The sequence below is a fragment of the Pleurodeles waltl genome, chromosome 3_1, assembly GCF_031143425.1.
Source record: "Pleurodeles waltl isolate 20211129_DDA chromosome 3_1, aPleWal1.hap1.20221129, whole genome shotgun sequence".
In the NCBI taxonomy this organism is placed as follows: Eukaryota; Metazoa; Chordata; class Amphibia; order Caudata; family Salamandridae; genus Pleurodeles; species Pleurodeles waltl.
In genome coordinates, this window is record NC_090440.1 from 1,105,983,671 (window position 1) to 1,106,002,247 (window position 18,577).

At 43.4% G+C, this 18,577-nt stretch overlaps 1 protein-coding gene across 1 annotated transcript in view; it reads left to right on the forward strand.

Annotated features, from left to right (window-relative positions):
• The window catches only part of TMPRSS5 (transmembrane serine protease 5), a 280,905-nt gene that overhangs the window by 246,350 nt on the left and 15,978 nt on the right, over positions 1–18,577 (forward strand). The window contains exon 11 of the mRNA XM_069224378.1: positions 5,159–5,301. Within this exon, the coding sequence (XP_069080479.1) occupies positions 5,159–5,301 (143 nt within the window). The remainder of the gene's footprint in view (positions 1–5,158; positions 5,302–18,577) is intronic.

The following is an 18,577-nucleotide window of genomic DNA, read 5'->3' on the forward strand; positions in this document are numbered from 1 at the left end:
GCACTGGATCTGTAATCGGATTTGTCAGGTACTGGTTTTCTACTCCGACCACCCTTATGGTACGCCCTGAAAGTGGTAATTTTGGAACTTCTGCACTTCTGACTGTAGAGCGTGTAGCTCCAGTATCAACCAGGAATGAAACCTTGTGACCCATTACCTTTCCTTATACATAGGGTCCCCTCTGATCTACCTCTAAGGACGCTGCAAGCCTGCACTCTTCTCTATCTGAGCTGTCATCCGACCATTCCTCATTCATTCCATCTTCACCACGCAATGGGAATTGCTGTACTGTATTATTTTGGCCCATTACTTGACCTGTGACCTGCTGAGGAAGCATCACCTGCTGCTGTCCCATTGGAGCCAATGGTAGTTGCATTTGCTGTCTAGGTGCCATGGGAACCTACACGTTTAAGCAAAATTACTATTATTATAGTTTCTATGCGGCAGTATCACACCTTAATTCATAAACATTTCATATTAATATAGATTATATAAGCTACGCTCTCTCAGTGGCATTTCCAGCAGAATGTAATTCTCTCAACGAGCTTCCGCATTGCCATTGTGACAGGAAATCTACCCAGACAAATATGCACATTATGTTTTTCTGTTTGTTTTACTCAAGTCCAAGGCAATCACATCTTCTCCCATTTCTTAAACAATTTAAATCCTGTCAATGTAAGCCAGCACTGCTGTTTTTGCAGCAGCTACGGTTCACTATGACATATTATATGGTGGCGATCTATATCTGGCCTATTTTAAAAATCAGAAAGGCATCTCCCTAAAGTGGGGAGATTTGGTATGAGTGTGCTCCTCTGTGACAAAACTAAGGCGGTCATTCTGACCCTGGCGGTCAAAGACCGCCAGGGCGGAGGACCGCGGGAGCACCGCCGACAGGCCGGCGGTGCTCCAATGGGGATTCCGACCGCGGCGGTAAAGCCGCGGTCGGACCGGCAACACTGGCGGTCTCCCGCCAGTGTCCCGCCGCCCCATTGAATCCTCCAAGGCAAGCTGCGCCGCCGAGGGGATTCCGACCCCCCCTACCGCCATCCAGATCCCGGCGGTCCGACCGCCGGGAACCGGATGGCGGTAGGGGGGGTCGCGGGGCCCCTGGGGGCCCCTGCAGTGCCCATGCCACTGGCATGGGCACTGCAGGGGCCCCCGTAAGAGGGCCCCTACAAGTATTTCACTGTCTGCTGCGCAGACAGTGAAATACGCGACGGGTGCAACTGCACCCGTCGCACAGCTTTCACTCCGCCGGCTCGATTCCGAGCCGGCTTCATCGTGGAAGCCTCTTTCCCGCTGGGCTGGCGGGCGGCCTGAAGGCGGCCGCCCGCCAGCCCAGCGGGAATGTCAGAATTACCGCCGCGGTCTTTCGACCGCGGAACGGTAACCTGACGGCGGGACTTTGGCGGGCGGCCTCCGCCGCCCGCCTAGGTCAGAATGAGGGCCTAAATGTGGTTAATTATTTTATTTATTTTTAAATACGGTTTTACAGTTCTTTGTAAAGGAGAATAATTTGATTCACGTGTTTTTATTGCAAGCAGTGTTTTTGTAATTGAGCAGCATTTTATGTACTTTTATGCTGGAGATGTGTCGCGAATAAAGTTATTTATTGATTGATTGATTGATTGAATAGGTGGGTTTCCTATATCATTTTTTTAAAGTGGCCCCTAAGGTTAACACTCGATGCTGACTTGTGATGTGATCTGCAAGTCATGTGTTTAAATCCCGAAGGCCAACTTAGCTTTGGATCATTCCGAGGTTATTAAAGTAAATACCATTGAATTGGCTTACAGTCACACCTGTCAGTTATAAAACTTACAAATGGCACAAGTGTGGTACGAAGCTTGATGTAGAAAAATTAGTATTGTTATTATTATTATTATTATTATCATTATCATTGTTATTATTATTACTTCTTGAGAAAGTCTCCTTCTAGTCTCAGATTTGCAGGGAGGTTTTTGGAGAAAAAGGAACCTTGTGCATGATGGCCCCTGCTGGTAAATGTTTGAGATCAGCCAGGGAGGATGACACATTTGTAAGTTGTTTGCCTCAGAGGATTGCTAGTTGAAAAGTATTTTCTCAATGACCCTCATGCAACAAGAACAGGATTTTGGTTGCTCGCACACAAGTAAGCAGGTCCACCATATAAACACTGATCCCGGAAGTGACACCCCACGCTTCCTGAAACTGAGGTGAATTGTACTCAGACACAGCTGCAGAGGGCTTCAGTCCATAAAGCCGAGGCCGGCACAGAGAAGGCATGAAACAATTGCGTTAATTTCTAAAGCGAGGAATGGTCCCCAGACTGTGATCCACAGACTGCAGTGCTCATGCAGGTATGTAGCTTGAGGAGCAGATCAAAAAATAGAAATTTACTAGAGCTTAATTACCTCAATTAATTAGTAACCTGTTAGACATTTTGGGCTGAATTTTAGAATTCATGTTAATGATTCATTGAGGCCTTTGCATTTGGGAAACGTCATGTGAAGCACCGTCAATATCTTACAGAAGATAGATTTTCTGGGCTTGTTCTGAAACCATGTCTTGTTACTTGCCACCCTCCACTTGTGTTTATGTAGACCATTTTCTAAATATGAATCCTTTTATTGTAACTTATATTTCCCTGGATTGTAGGCACCTATGTATTAGTACTTGTAAATTGTGAAATTAGCTCAGAAGCAACAAAGTACCCAAAAGGGTGATATTATTGTATATTGGAGGATAGCAACAGAAAGAGTGCTAGTTGATCGTCCCTTTAAATTACACCAGGGGCAGGGTAATTCTGCTGATTTATCTTCTTTCTTCTGTTTTCTTCTTTCCAAAACATTTTCACCTTCAGTCTGACAATCTCCTGATATTCTACAGATGTGGTTGAATTCGTGGCAGGAATTTGGGGATGTTATCTCGGGTGACCTTGTAGGTGTTACAGCTGATTTGTATGTGAGGGTGGAAAGTGGGGTTCCTTCAGTGTAGGGGTGCCATGGTCAAATATCTTCAGCCCGTTTATCACATATGCTTCTGTATATTCATACCTCTTCAGTGGTGCTGTGGTGGTATCTGGAAGTGCATGGAAAAAATCAGGGCCTACATTCAGGTAGAAGTGGATTAGTGCTTGTGTCATCGCTCTGAAGTTGTTGTCTGAGAGAAAGGGTTTCTCTTTTTCTTCCTTCACTCTCCCTCTTCGGAAACATGTCTTCCTACCTTTTCACCATCAACGACTGGAAGGCTACTTGTTTTTTAAAGCTCAGCTCTAGGAAAGCTGTGTTTCTACCTTTAGACTTTGCTCCTCACTCTCGTATCCTGTTTTGTTCCTCTGCTCATATTCTTGAATTTAGCTTCAATTTTCCCCATAATTTAGTTCCTCAGTATACTGCCAAACCTTTTTAATTTCAGCTATTCAACATTTGGAAATCAAACAATACAATAATTTTTCCTCCTTAAACTACTACCTTTTACTCTTGTCACTTAAAGTATTTCTTTTCACTGTATGTGGGTCTGCCTAAATACCTCACTACTTGCCTAAGTCAAGAGAGAATGCTTGTAACCTTCCTTTTTTATCTCCAACTCTCACACTCCAATATCCTCCAACCTATACCAGCTACACTGGCTCCTTCCTTTGCACCTTATACTGCAAACTTTGGGATCATTTACAAGACCCTTGCACTGCCGTAGCATCATATTATTGGATGCTATGGTGGCACAAATAGTCCCCCACACAGCGCCATATGTACAAACTGGTGCAGTGGGACCATTGCACCAGTTTGTACCTTGCGTTACAGTACACCTGCACCAGTTATAAAGTATGCAAGGGAGGCGTTCCCCTGTTTGATTTCACTGCGTCATTCTAGGATCATTTGTTAATGCCAGGGCAGGCGTTAAAGTGACGCTAGGCTGTTTTAAATGGGCCTCTCCGAGCTTTCCTGGACTAGCATTCAAAATATTGACTCTAGTCCAGCAAAGAGCCCAACTGTGTCAGAAATTCTGATGCAGCTGTGCTAATGAACACCATGGTGCACTGTATTATAAATACAGCGCAACCATGCTGTCGTTAGGGGGCGCAGGATGCCACAAGCAAACTGGTGCATCGTGATCAAGTGACCAGTTTGTTGTAAATGAGGTCCTTAATTTCTATGTATTGTCTGTAAATTCTGTCATTCTCATGTATCCCCTACCTAATTCTGCACTTTGAAGGTTCTGGTCCTTCTGTTGTCCAATTAACTCGCTGTCACAGTGAGATCTGTGTGCACTTTGATGTTGTGTAAATCTTTGCTAAAATATTTTTTTTTTATCTATCTGCTCCAATTCTTGACCAGTGTTGTCACTGGACTATGGGCCAACTGGTGTTCAGGTGTTCTATACTGATGTGTTTTGTATAGCACTCTGCATAAACGCACTGTTATAAATTCAATTAATATTTAAATTAAATATGAGGTCAGTTCCAAAAGTGAATCCAAAGGATTTTGTATTATTTGTCAGCTAGATAATAAAGCCTGCTAGGTTGATGTTGGGGAGCCAAGCTTGAACCTCTGATGGTTTAGTGCTGTTGTGGAACAGGACGGGTTCAGTCTCTGCTGTATTGAGCCTCAGGTAGGCATTTTGGGTCCGTGTCTGAATAAGTTTGCAATAGTGATTCCGTTGCTGTGTTTCATTAGTGGAAGCAACTTTGAGGTACTGTTGGGTGTGGTCTGCATTTTCGTGATACTAGACATTGTCAGAAAGTATTGTCTGAAGGGTTCTATATAGAGGCTGAAGATAGGGGAGAGGATGAAGCCCTGAGGAAATCTGCAGGAGGTAGGGAGTTTCTGAGATCTCGTGATTACTTTAAGTATGAATTGGTGGTGGTTATCAAGTTAAGAGATTGGGTGATTATTACAATTTCTTAATAACTAGCACTCTGACTTCCTCCCCTTCCCCCACTATATACATAATGGAATATTCTATTAATCTGCATAAATCATGGGGCATAGAAGACTTAATGAACAATAACCTGGGTTGTTATTGGGGGACGTGGGGTCACCACATAGTTATAAAGGCTTAGAAGATGTAATATGTTGTCAGATTTTTTTTAATATATGCCAAGCAACTTTTGACCGCATAGACAGTACTTTTGGAAGCAATCTAAGTCTGTTTTCCATCTCTTTATGTGTATTTGCAGTTCACGTGGCAGAGACATTAAAAGAAGCATCTGTACCCCTCATCAGCACCAAGAGATGCAACAGCTCCTGCATGTACGATGGAGAGATCACTCCAAGAATGCTCTGCGCTGGTTATCTAGATGGAAGAATAGATGCTTGTCAGGTAAATCATGTAACATGTTTGCAAAACGTGAACAAATGTACACAAAGGGTAAGAGACAAATGCAATAAAAACATTGAACTTTCTGTTCAAATTCAGACTTTTCCTAAGGTTTCCTAAATTTAATTTTGTAGACCATGGAATTTAGTCACTGAGTGATAAAATAATTTTCCTACGATGTCTTGAGGGGTAGATGAGGCTAATCACCAGTCTACTGGTTTAACAACTAACCATCTAGTCATTTTATTGTGAGCCAGGATCACTCTCTTTAACTCTAGGTTAACCACAAGGTGTTGCAGTTGTATTTGTTAATACAATGTTGTGCAACAATGCTAGACCAAGTCCCAATTCAAGGCACTGGCAAACACATAATACAAACAAGACAAAAATAAACTTAGGACAAGTATAAACCACATCAACATTCAGGACATATGCCAATCAACTCCAAACAGAAGATCAAGATACTGCTAAAACTTCATTAGAGCAATCAGACCAATAAGTAGAACACATACAATTCATTTTTAGCCTAATCTATCCCAATGTAGCCTTCTTCCCGATTTGGTGCTTCACCAACTAGAGCACTACTTATGCCCAAACCAATAGTTGTAGTGTCTTGCGAGTTAGTTTGGTTCTTGAAAGACTCCATAGAACTGTGACTTAAGTGTTTGGGTGTGGTGAATAGATTTCATGTTTCGAATGTTTTGTTCGAGGTTACACGCAGAGGAATAAAGACATGTAAGACCAAGCGCCATGTGTGGTATATTCATTCATGTATTCATTTACGGGTACTCAGGCTGGGGGGAATGCTATGACTGGTGACAAGATAGTGAATGTGTAACTCAAAGATCGACAGTGCTTTCCCAGAGAGTTTGCCATCGTCCAGAAAACTGCTCGTGCATACCACAAGTGCCTCAGTCGAAGTGAAGATTGATGTTTGGCATATTTGGAGGCAAAGCACCACTCAAGCCAGTGCTAGGCTTTTGAAGAAGACAAACACCTTACAGAGAAACTTGTGTTTTATTAGCCAGGAAGCTGTTGATGAGGCCCTGCAAGAGGTATTGTGCCACTACGCAACACAGAGACATAAATTATACAGTCAATGCTAAAGGCAAGCGACCTCACTGACCTTCTGGCAGCGTCCGTTGCTTCCCTGCCCCCGCCTGTGCCTCATCCCTTGTGTTCCAGTGGTGAGTTTGTCTCTGCTTTCCTGTCCTTTCTCGTCTCTTGTTCTGCTTCTCTAGCCCTTTTCATTTTCCATATTTCTTCTGTATTTCTCTTTTTCCCCTCATTCTGTGCCTCTACCTTCCTGCCCTTGCCGCTGCTCGTCTCTGCAGTCTCACCCCCTTCCAGCTCCACTTCCTGCCTCCCAGCTGACCAGCCCCCTCCCTACCACTACCTAATGGCACCTGCTGCTTAGTGAAGGAGCGACCTCACTGACCTTCTGTCACCGTCTGTTGCTCCCCTGCCGCACATCTCCAACTGGTGGCTGTTGCCCCTCTGTGCTCCAGGTCTCGAGTTCGATGCCCTCCTCCACTTGCAGGCTCCTCACTGACCTTCTGTCAGCATCCGTTGCTCCCCTGCTCCCACCTGTGTCTCATCCCTAGTGGTCCAGTGGTGAGTCTGTCTTTGCTTTCCTGTTCCTTCTCATCTCTTGTTCTGCTTCTCTAGCCCTTTTCATTTTCTATATTTCTTCTGTATTTTTCTTTTTTCCCTTATTCTGTGCTTCTTCCTTCCTATCTTTGTTGATGCTCTGTTCCTGCAGCCCCGCCCCCTTCCAGCGCTGCTTCCCACCTCCCAGCTGACTAGCCCCTACCACTACTTAGTGGCAACCATTGTGCAGCTGTGCAGCGGGCACGCCACTGGCACACCAAAGGCAAGCCCGTCTGTAGTCCGCTGGCACCTGGACTGTACCCAGCGCCACAGATCCTGGTCCTCGTGCCTCTCACCACTATGATGCCAGCATACTCCAAGCCCTCAATACTGGACTGTCCACCACCTACCACCTCGTGTTGCCCAATGACACCCAAGGCCCATTCACCTGCCACAACTACACCTTCTCCTGCCTCTGCACGCCAGTTCCACCAGCTGCATGGGCCCCAAGAACTGGACTCGACCTCCTCAGCTGCATCCTACTCAACACACCCATCTCCCCCGGCATTGCCTTCTTCACGGAAACTTGATGAACCCCACCTCAGCCCCAGACATCGCCACCGCCATCCCTGACACCTACAAAATCATCCACAAGGACCGCACCGATTGACCGGGAGGTGGCATTGCCATCGTTCACAAAAACACCCTCAGCCTCACAACTAGTTCCGACGACCACTCACCCGACTTGGAGTACCTCCACTTCCAGGTCCAGACCAACCCAAACACCACCCTCTGTGGCACCCTCATCTACACACCTCCCAGACCCCGCTCCCCTTCAGTGAATCCATAGCCAACTTAATTGCACAACACTCTCTCACCACAACAGACTACATCATCCTTTGCGACCTCAATTTCCACCTGGACAACCTCATCGACCTCAACACATCATTCATACTGGAGAACCTCAGCACCATTGGACTCAAACAACTGGTCACCTCCCCAACCCACTCAGGAGGACACACCCTCAACCCCATCTTCTCCACTAGCAACAACATCTTCTTCACCCACACCTCCGAACAACATTGGACTGACCACCGCTGCATCCACTTCCCCTTTACCAAACCCACAGAACACCACTGAGCTCATCTCTACCTGCGCAGAAGCTCGAACAAGGTTTCTGGAGACGAACTTGCCACTGCCCTCTGCAAAACACCACCACTGACCTCCACGGATGCCAACACATCAGCATGCAACCTCCACCTATGGATCTTCAACTGCACCAACACACTGGCTCCCCTAAGGAAACCCTCTGGCACACAGCCCTCTGAGAAAGCCAGCTAGTTCTCCCCTGCCCTCCAAGAGTCCAAGCGCATCTGCAGTACCTTGAGAGAAGATGGAGCAGTAAGACCCCAGTTGACCACGCAGCCTTCAAAATTGCTGTCACCACATGCCACCACCTCATCAGGGCCACAACGAAAATTGCCATGCAGGAACCTATCAACACCAATACACACAACAGCAAAGAACCTTCACCGTGATCAAGGAATTCGCCAAACCCAGCACGGATACCAAAGGCATCCCCTCTCCCCAGACCTCTGCAACAAACTTGCCACCTACTTCCACCGCAAGATCATAGACATCTACGACAGCTTCACAACCCAGGAGCCAACCACTGCACCAGTTCTCAGCTGACCCTGCTCAACTGGACCACCCTCACCACTGATGACACCCTAAGGATCATGAAAGCCATCCACTCTGGAGCTCCTTCGACCCCTGCCCCTACCACATCGTCAACCGAGCCAGAGCCACCATCACCCCATGAACTTTGCCGCACTATCAACTGCTCCATCAAGTCCGCCACCTTCCCTGAAGACTAGAAACATGCAGAAATCAACCCCCTGCTCCTACCAACCCAACGGACCTAAAAACATTACAGACCCAACTTGCTGCTCCCCTTCCCAGCCAAACTCATTGAGAAGGCCTTCAACACCAAACTCACCAAATTCATCAAAACAAACTACACACTGGACCCCTCCCAATCAGGCTTCAGACCCAACCACAGCACCGAGACTGCACTCCTCACTGCAACAGACGACATCCGCACTCTCCTCGACTGAGGTGAAACCGCAGCCCTCATGCTCCTAGACCTCTCTGCCACCTTCGACACCATCTCTCACCACACCCTCTGCACAAGACTCTTAGACTCCAGCACCCGTGGCAAAGCCTTAGAGTGGATCATCTTCTTCCTCACCAGCCGAACCCAGACAGTCAAGCTTCCACCGTTCTCCTCAGCACCTATAGAGATCAGCTGTGGAGTTCCTCAGGGCTCCTCTCAGCCCCATCCTCTTCAAAATCTATATGGCCCCACCTGCAGAAATCGTCAGAAACCGCAGACTCAACATCGTCTCCTACCCTGATGACACCCTGCAGATTCTCTCCCTCACTGACGAACTACAGCTGCTAAGAGCAACTTTCACAATGGGGTAAAGACAATCGCCACCTGAATGAAGGACAGCTGCCTCAAGCTCAAATCAGACAAAACTGAAGTCCTCATCCTATCCTGGGCACCCTCCCCACACCCACTGACCACACATGTAACCTCAGCATCATCCTCAACTCCTTGCTTCAATGAACCTCCAAATCAACGCTGTCTCATCCTCCAGCTTCCAAATGCTCTGCCTGCTTCAGATGATTTTCAAGGGGATCCCCACTAAGTCCAGGAGAATGGTCAACCAGGCAACAAGCTTTATTATGGCAACGCACTCTATGCCAGCACTACCAAAAAACTCTAAAAGAAATTGCAGAGAATCTATAACACCTCAGCCTGACTTATCCTGAACATCCCCTGCCATAGCCACATCTCTAGTCACCTGACAGACATTCACTGGCTCCTGATCAACAAAAGAATCACTTTCAAGCTCCTCATACACACCTACAAGGCTCTACACAAGATCCGGCCTGCATAACTCAACCAACGCCTCTCCTTCTACACACCCACCAGACATCTCTACCTGGCCCTGGCCACTCTCCCAGGGATCTGCAAAATCCTGGCCATAGGAAGATCCTTCTCCTACCGTGCTCACAGACCTGGAACTCTCTACCGCTACATCTCAGGCAATCACCCTCACTGCCTCAAGTCAGGTAGGACCTCAAGACCTGGCTCTTCGACTGCACTGCACAACCTCCCCCCCCCCCCCCAGCCCCTTGAGACTGTAACAGGTGATTAGCAGTGCTCTACAAGAACCACTGATAGATTGATTGAAGGCAGGAGAAAACAAATATAATGCAAAGAGGTGGGAAGGATGAAGAACCGATGCAAGAGGGGCAGCTGCTACTCACCACTAAAGAAGAAGGCAGCGTCTCAAAGCCAGAGAGCAGGCGGGATGACCCAGGTGGTAGGATGTGGCTAGTGCTCGATGAAAGTGGCAGTTGAAGTGGACAGCATACATTGCCTGAGGGAGCTTCACTCTCAACAGCACAAAATTGCGCAGGTTGTGATGCTGCAACATTCCTAAAGCCACCACTTCCATTTAATACCACTAAGAAGCAGAATTTTGGCACCTGATGGACTGCCTGGATAGAAACTTTTGGTGATTTCATCAATGCACTTTCATAGTATATGGTTTGTGTTGCCCCTAGACCCATTTTCTCCCATTTTCTCCCATTGCATTCTATAGCATTTCCTATTGTTTGCACTATCCTATGTCTAATTACTTACCTTATTTTGGTGTCTAGTGTATATATTGTGTATAATACTTACCTCCAGAAGTAGTATTGCCTCTAAGATATTTTTGGCCTTGTGTCACCCAAATAAACTACCTTTATTTTTGGTAACACTGAGTATTGGCTTTACTTGTGTATAAGTACTGTGTAACTATAGTGGTATTGCAGGAGCTTTGCATGTCTCCTAGTTCAGCCTAAGCTGCTCTGCTACAGCTACCTCTATGAAGCAGATGACAAAAAGATGATAAAATATCTTAAGAATCTTGTGGGTGAAGGAGTAAAAGAATTGCTAAAAAAACACCACATGCTGATGAAGTCTCATACCGTCAAATCAAATAAGAACTAAATCTCAAGTTCAATCCATTGCAGAAAGTCAATTACAAAAAATATATTTGAAGTCAGGAAAAACAGACAGCTATGCAGACAGTGAAAATCATGCTGGGGCCCTGTTAGGGGGCCACTGCACTGCCCATGCCAGTGGCATGGGCAGTGCAGGGGCCCCCAGGGGCCCCATGACACCCGTTCCCGCCATCCTGTTTCTGGCGGTGAAAACCGCCAGAAACAGGCTGGCAGGAAGGGTGTCGGAATCCCCATGGCGGCGCTGCTTGCAGCACCACCATGGAGGATTCTCCCAGCCGGGGGTAACCCAGCGGGAAACCGCCGGACCCGGCTGGGCGACCGCGGATTTACAGCCGCGGTCGGAATGCCAAAGGAAGCACCGCCAGCCTGGAATGAGGCCCTAAGTGTGTCACACTGAGAAAACAAAATGGATGCCTTAACGTTCTAAAAATGATGTTCTACTCACGCCTAGAAGGCCAAGCAGCAATATCAGCTGAGCCAAATCAACACTAAATCGAGTCGATCATCATCTACATTTTTGGCCAAGAGTTCTTCAGTTTCATTGTCAAGTGACAGTGAGGAAGATGAATGTGCAATGTCAATGTTTACCTCAGAAATGCGTGCTCATGTTGGACTGGACGCATGCAAAGAAGAATACGAGTCACAGAAAAGTCAACGAGTAAAATCACAAAAGTTATTCAAGCATTGTTTGAAAATTACAGTAAGGTTAATCATTTGCTCCATACCTTTTATTATTGACAGTGCTGCATCGATTAACATTATGCCTTAAGAGTGATACAACAAACTGTCTCCATTGCTCTGTCTCACACCATGAAAAACTAAAGTGTATACATGGGCTGCACGAAATGCCATTAAAGAGTCAAGGTTCATTTGTAGCAACCTTGAGACAAAAAAAGACAAAGGTACAATCCCCCAGTCATGTACTTCATGGTACTGCATCAAGTGCCTGTTTCCTCAGTTTCAATACTGCTGCTGGTATGGGACTCATATCTGTGAACTAAAACATGAGTGTTTATCACGAAATAGTAAGTCAGTTCCTGTTGTTGTTTCATGGATGAGGAAAATGTAAGACCATGAAATTGAAACTGCATATCAAGGAGAACGCTTGTCCTATTGCTCAAAAACACAGACAAATTACATTTCATCTACAAGTAACTGTTGAGAAAGAACTTGAGACATTACTAAAGCATGATATGATTGAGAGATCTACTGGTCCAACTCTATGGGTTCCTCCCATAGTGGTAGTGCCCAAAAAGAACAATGAAGGTGCTGTATACATCTGTGTTGATATGCATCAAGCTATCAATGCATTTGAAAGGACCCATTGCTTTAAGTTTCTGTAAATACGGAATTTCTTTTGTTGTCAGAAGCATGACATGCCAGAAATGACCGAGATTCCATTAATTGAGGCTATTAATCGTGGTGCAAAGATTGGCATGATATATACTTTACTAGTCAATTTACAATCAGACGATATGGCACATCAGAATGAAAGATGGTCTACACGGTTTGGCAAGGCTGGGGATTGGATGGTTCAATCTTTAGCTATGGCTGACACAACATTTCTCTCAGCTAATCTGAAAACCCAGCATTATAAAACATTGGTGGATCTATATTACACACCTGCTAAGCTAAAAAAATGTGGGAAATCCTCTGGGCTTTGTATTCATTGTGGGGAGGAGGAAGCTGAGATACTGCATATGTTTTATGCATGTCCAATGCTGCGGATATTTTTGTGTGAGATAGAGGTGTTCCTCAAGAAGATTACGGGCTGCAACGTTCAGTTGTCTGTTATGCTGGTATTACTTGGGGTTATGGATTCAACTGAAGGTATGGAGCCCTCATTGTATAAAATAAGGCGATTTCGATTTGTAGCAATGGCAATATATCGTCTCTGTATTGCAACAGACTGGATTAAAAAAGAACCCCCTACGTTTGAGGGATGGCGTTCTAGATTACTTGCCATCTATAATATTGAATTGAGCTTGTATAAACTAAAAGGTTATAAGAAGAGACATAGGGGGGAACGAATCTGGGCACCACTGACCAAATGGCTGGAAAATCAAGATACACCATAGAGGTTGTTGGCTATTTTGTTATGTGATGAATATATCTGTCTCCTTCCAAAAAAAAAAATGAAAGAGAACGATATGCAGATCCACACATTGCTGACAAGATCACACAGTTAGATGGTGCCAAGGTCTTCTTTCACCTTGATCTGAACAAAGAGTATCATCAATTGTAACTTGAAAATAATTGCAGGTACATTACTACCTTTTCTACTCACATTGATTTGTTCGGATATAAAAGATTATCAACTTGTCTATACTTTTACCGATGCTGGGAGGTAAGACACTGGGTTTCTTGGATCGTTGTTGGTTTATGGCATTGTTTTTTTCCTCAATTCCAAGTTTGAACATGGTTCACCAATATAGTGTGCATGATTCACTTCTGTATGTATATTTTGGCTTTAATGTTTGTCATGGTTTTGCGGTCGGATAACGCCATTTGGCTAGACATCAAGGTTTACTGGCGTATTTTCTTACCCCTTTCTCCTAAAGAACAAATCAAGTACCAAAAATAATAATTCTTTTATTAGACTTTGACGTTATCCTCCAAGTTATATGGTGTTTGTTTCACTTATTTTAATAACCTAACTATATTTTAAATTGTTCAGCTTTCCTTATCCACAACCCACCTTTTCGTTTTTTGTGGTTCATCTCTTTTCAGACGGTTATGGGACTTCTCCTCTTTCATTCTTGGTCACCCACATATCTTTGCTTCTTTCTTTAGTGCAAATACAACACAATCTTAAGTATAGCACTATGAACTACTATCCCTGTTTTACCTTTTGCCTACATATGTATATTGATCTTCGCAGCCTTGAGAAAGTCTGGATGATGATACACGTGTCGGCTGCTTTCTTGGACATCTCATGTTTTGGAAGTAAGAAATTTCAAGTATTTACAGTGGTATATTTTAGACTCCAATTACTTGGTATTGTAAATTGACTTTTTCACATACTCTTTTGTGTGCCCTGGTGATCCCGTGAAGTAACTTCTGTTGGCTGGCTCTCCAATCAACACAACGCACACCCTGGGTGGTTGGATGTGCATACCAGTGTGGCACCTAATTGAAGAGTCTTTATGACAATACAAGCATTATTTTTCAGGCTACTATACAGACTTTTGGGATGTGCGAACCTGTTAGCATAACCACCTCTCTTTATATTGTACCATAAAATGTGATATCTGATATGGCACCAGCAGCTGTTTAGGCTGTAGTGGCCTCCACTGGGACAGGCAGGGTTCTCGGGCCAAATTTCTTACTAAAGGCCTACATGATAAATTAAGAACTGAGCGAAATACCTTCACGTTTCTTTATTCGTAAGTATAACAACCCTTTTTTTTTTTACAGAAAAGAATGCCCAAATAGTGAATGTAAAACAGCTAACTTTTCTAAGGATGGTTGCTTAGGGGAATACTACTTTTCTTACTTTTTTGATTTATTAAGAATGGCTGTCTAGGGAAATGCTACCTTCCCTCTACTATCATTCCTGCCTTGGCTCTAGGCTTTTCGAATGCGCTAATATATTTGAAAGGAGTAAAGGGCATTATGTAGGGAATTTTCTGTCCTTTTCAGTTGATCTGTGACACCTATAAATAGTAGACATAGTATTTCAGCATTAGTTTCTAGTCTGCTCTATTTTTAGGTATAGAGTTATCAGGCAACCCAGGCAGATTCACTTATTACCAAGGAAAGAGTAATGATCAGATGTTTTGGCCATCTGACCAAACAGAACCACAACCCAACTATTCATATACAATCCACATATTGCCCATACCATGCCTTGCAGAATGTTACATCTATCTCAGGAAGCATAGCCATGAGTACATTTACTTTATCAACTGTTGCTCGGAGGTTGAAGAAAGTTTAAAAATCTTTCCCACCAAGCAACATTATCTTTATGAAGCAGTACAGGTATACGCCCAGTTCTGTTACTTACATTTAGCAGAAGCATGCCTAGCAGTTCAAAGTGTTATTATCCACCATATTTCTAATTTGATTATTGCACACAAGAAAGAAACCCATTGTGGCAGTTAGTGTCCCAGAAATGCCACATGTAAATTACACAATGTAATCAGGAAAATTACAAAGGCATGTGCAAATGTTGGTAAAAAAAACTAAGGCACTTTTTGATCATACTTCCGAACTTGGGATTGATAGTAAGTACGCAAATAAGAAATTATTAGGGCAAGAGTTCTATATTTCAAATATGCAATGGACGCTGGAAACTTTTGAACACAGAAAAAAAAGAAACAAACTTAGAGTTTTAACCTTTCCAGAGGGAGCTGAGGTTCAGCATGTTCATTTATTTATTGTTCAAATCTTCAAATCTGCCTTTCCTAACTTAAAGTACTGGGATTGACAGATCCAGCACACCAATAGGTGTCCTTTTAGACACAGAGGCAAGCAGACAAGACAAGTAGACAAAACAAGTAGAGGCTGGCTCTAACCAATACCCTAAGGTGATTCTTGTTTATTTGGGAATTTCCTTCTCCCAAAAAATGTCTATGAGAGAACAAGACCGGAAAAGAAAGTCAGAGTTTAGGAACTATTTGTTTTCTGTTTGACCGGAATACTGTCATATTAAAGGAGAATTATATTGGCTACTCCTTCCATTGATCAATCCTTTGCAAGCCAAAAATTGTTAAGTGTTGCTCTTAGCATCTGTTTGTTTTAAAGTTATAAAGTATTATAAACCTACTTGCTCACATTGGAGATTACACTTCAGGCTTTCCTTGACACCTTGGCTTGAAGAGTATTTCAGAGGACAGAGAAGAATGAATCCCAGGTTGGATTTCTGATGTTGAAATAAATCAGGCTCCCAATTTTTCTGAAATACTTTTTTTGCGTACCTCATATTTGGTGATCTCTCCCCTTATACTCTTCTTTTTGATTGCTGTGTATGTTCTTTTATTTTCTTATGAGCAGGAGCATCACAGGCTCTTCAGAGCCACCCATCACAGCACTGTGTGCTTGTCCAAATCCAAGGCTTTATCACAATAAATGTGTTTGGATTTGGAGGTGGGGTTAAAGTGGGGCAGGGGAGAGATGGGATAGGTTTCTTTATTTCTTGGTGATGTAGGAGGGAGTGGCTTGGGTTGAGGGAAAAAGTTAAGGGGGATTCATCTGAGGGGAATTAAAGGAAATGTAACGACTTTGATGTTGAGCTGAATTCAATCTGGAAGAAGAAATGTAATTGGTGTTGTAACCAGGAAAATAACCCTTGACTGTCAACTTAGTATTTTATCCCTGAATAACGGCGGGCTAAATGATCTAAAAAAGGAAACTATTATCTCAAAAACTAAAACTATTTAAATGTGATGTGATTTGTCTGCAGTGAATTCATCTGAGTGACTCAAAGAGTAGTTTAGCTGGGTAGAGAGTATGGATTTTTAATTAGTTGTATTTCTTTGTAACAGGCCGCAGCCAGATGGGTAGCAATTTTAATGAACCCAGCTTGCTTCACGTGCATTAGAAAACTCTCAGACAGAATGGGGAGATGGCATTGGTCAAAGTATGCACTTCTTTTAATGAGTTTACTTTGTCTAGCATTTATGGGCCCAACAGTGACAAGCCCATGTTTTTGAGAAGCTTTTTTTAGAATTTGCTCTGTGGCACCCCCTGGTAATAATTTGTGGCAATTTAAATTGCAACCTAGATAATATAATTTCCCTCCATAGTTAAAAAGGTTAAAAAGAAAGTCAGACAGCTGTTAAAGCCCTTATGAAGACCCATGGTCTTCATGATGCTTTGCCAACCTTAAATGGGAATGATCCAAGATATACCTTTTTTCATATCCCCATAAAAAATATACAGATATTGATTCATTTTTTACTACTAATAATATATTGCATGGCATACAGACTCAAAACCTTTATTAGATCATAACCCAATAGTCGTAGAAATGATTGAAAATATTGATGGACATTTCAAAGAACTTTGCTAGTGGATCCTGAACGTACGAGCTTTATGAGGCAATGGATACTTCAGTTTTTGTCTATCAATCTGGGTTCTACCAATCTATAGATAGCGTGGGATGTGCTAAAGGGAGCAATTCATGGTACATCACTTAGCTATAAGATAAAAAATGCAGAAGAGTGATTCAAGGTATATCGTATAAATTGTTGAGGGAATTAAAACATAAGCATACTCATGCAATAATAAATAATGAGTCACTTAAGCACCATAAACAAAATCAAATATCAATAGCTAAGTGCAAAATAAATAGGCTCTATAGAGATGATCTAACACAAAGATGTGTAACTAACAGGAGCCGGAACTATAAATATAGTGACAATGCGGGAAAATGTTAGCATGAGATTTGCGTCAGATGTCTGTAAGGAACACCATATTGTCTGTTTATAATAAGAAGGTACATTTAGTATATGGAGTTAGTGACATCAGTAAAGTCTTTCAAGAGTATTATCAGGTTTTAGGTAAGGAAGATCTTGGCCCTGGAATAGATCTGATTAATGAATATCAATCATATTCAGATCTTTCAAAGTTAGAAGATAGGAATAGGGAAATACTGGGCTCTCCAATTACTCTAGATGGAGCTAAAGAAGGCAATAGGTGCCTTCCAATCTGAGAAAGCAAACAGCCCTGATGGAATTCTATGTGAATTTCATAAGGTAGTTTTGCTTGTATTACCTTAATTCTACTTACCGTAATTATAAAGACACAAGGGGGTCCTGTATCACAGTTATGGTCTGAAACCAACATAGCAATCTTCTTGAAAAAATAGAATAAGTTGATATAAATTATAGTCCCCTAATAAACAAGACCACAATTAATTTAGAGCGATGGAACAATCCACACTTGAACCTCACTGGTCACTGCAACGTAATAGATATGTTATTAGTAAAAGCGTCTCCCAACTCCAACATAGATCAGGAGCCTTTCTGCGCTTACACAAAAGCACCGACACAAAAGAAGTTTCTCCGGCTATTAAGATCTATTTGGCAAAAGCACGATGTGCCGCTGCCTATGGGGCTGAGTTGTGGGGCTTTTGCAAAACCCAAAAACTGTCTGTGAGTGAAAACTGTTTTGCAAGAGTACTACTTGCGTGTCTGTGTAGCACCCCCCTGGTTCCTATCTTTCTGGACCTTGGTTTTAATTGTATCTCAGATATGTTAGCCCTACGACCATTACTTTTTGGGGTAAGGATCTGGACTACTTCGGAGCTTATTACTTATAGGGACTCACTTCTTGATCTTTTGGATAGACCAAATGCAGCCTTTATTCTATGGTTTAGGCATGTGTCTAGTTGGGTTCATACTTTGGGTCTCTGGAGATATTGGGAGAATCCACAGGACCTAGGGAAGGCCCAGAAGCAATCTTTGAAGTTAGCCTATTGGTCCCATGTCAGGAACAGCTGTCTCCTTGGTACATCTCATGGGTGGTTGAACAATCAATGTCTTGATTTCAAGTGGTGCCCCCAGTATGAACCCTTTTTAGATTTCATCCCTGGCACCTTGGGAAAGAGCCTGTATGTCCCTTTTCGGTATGGGTGTTTCCCGCTAATGACTTTTACCAGTAG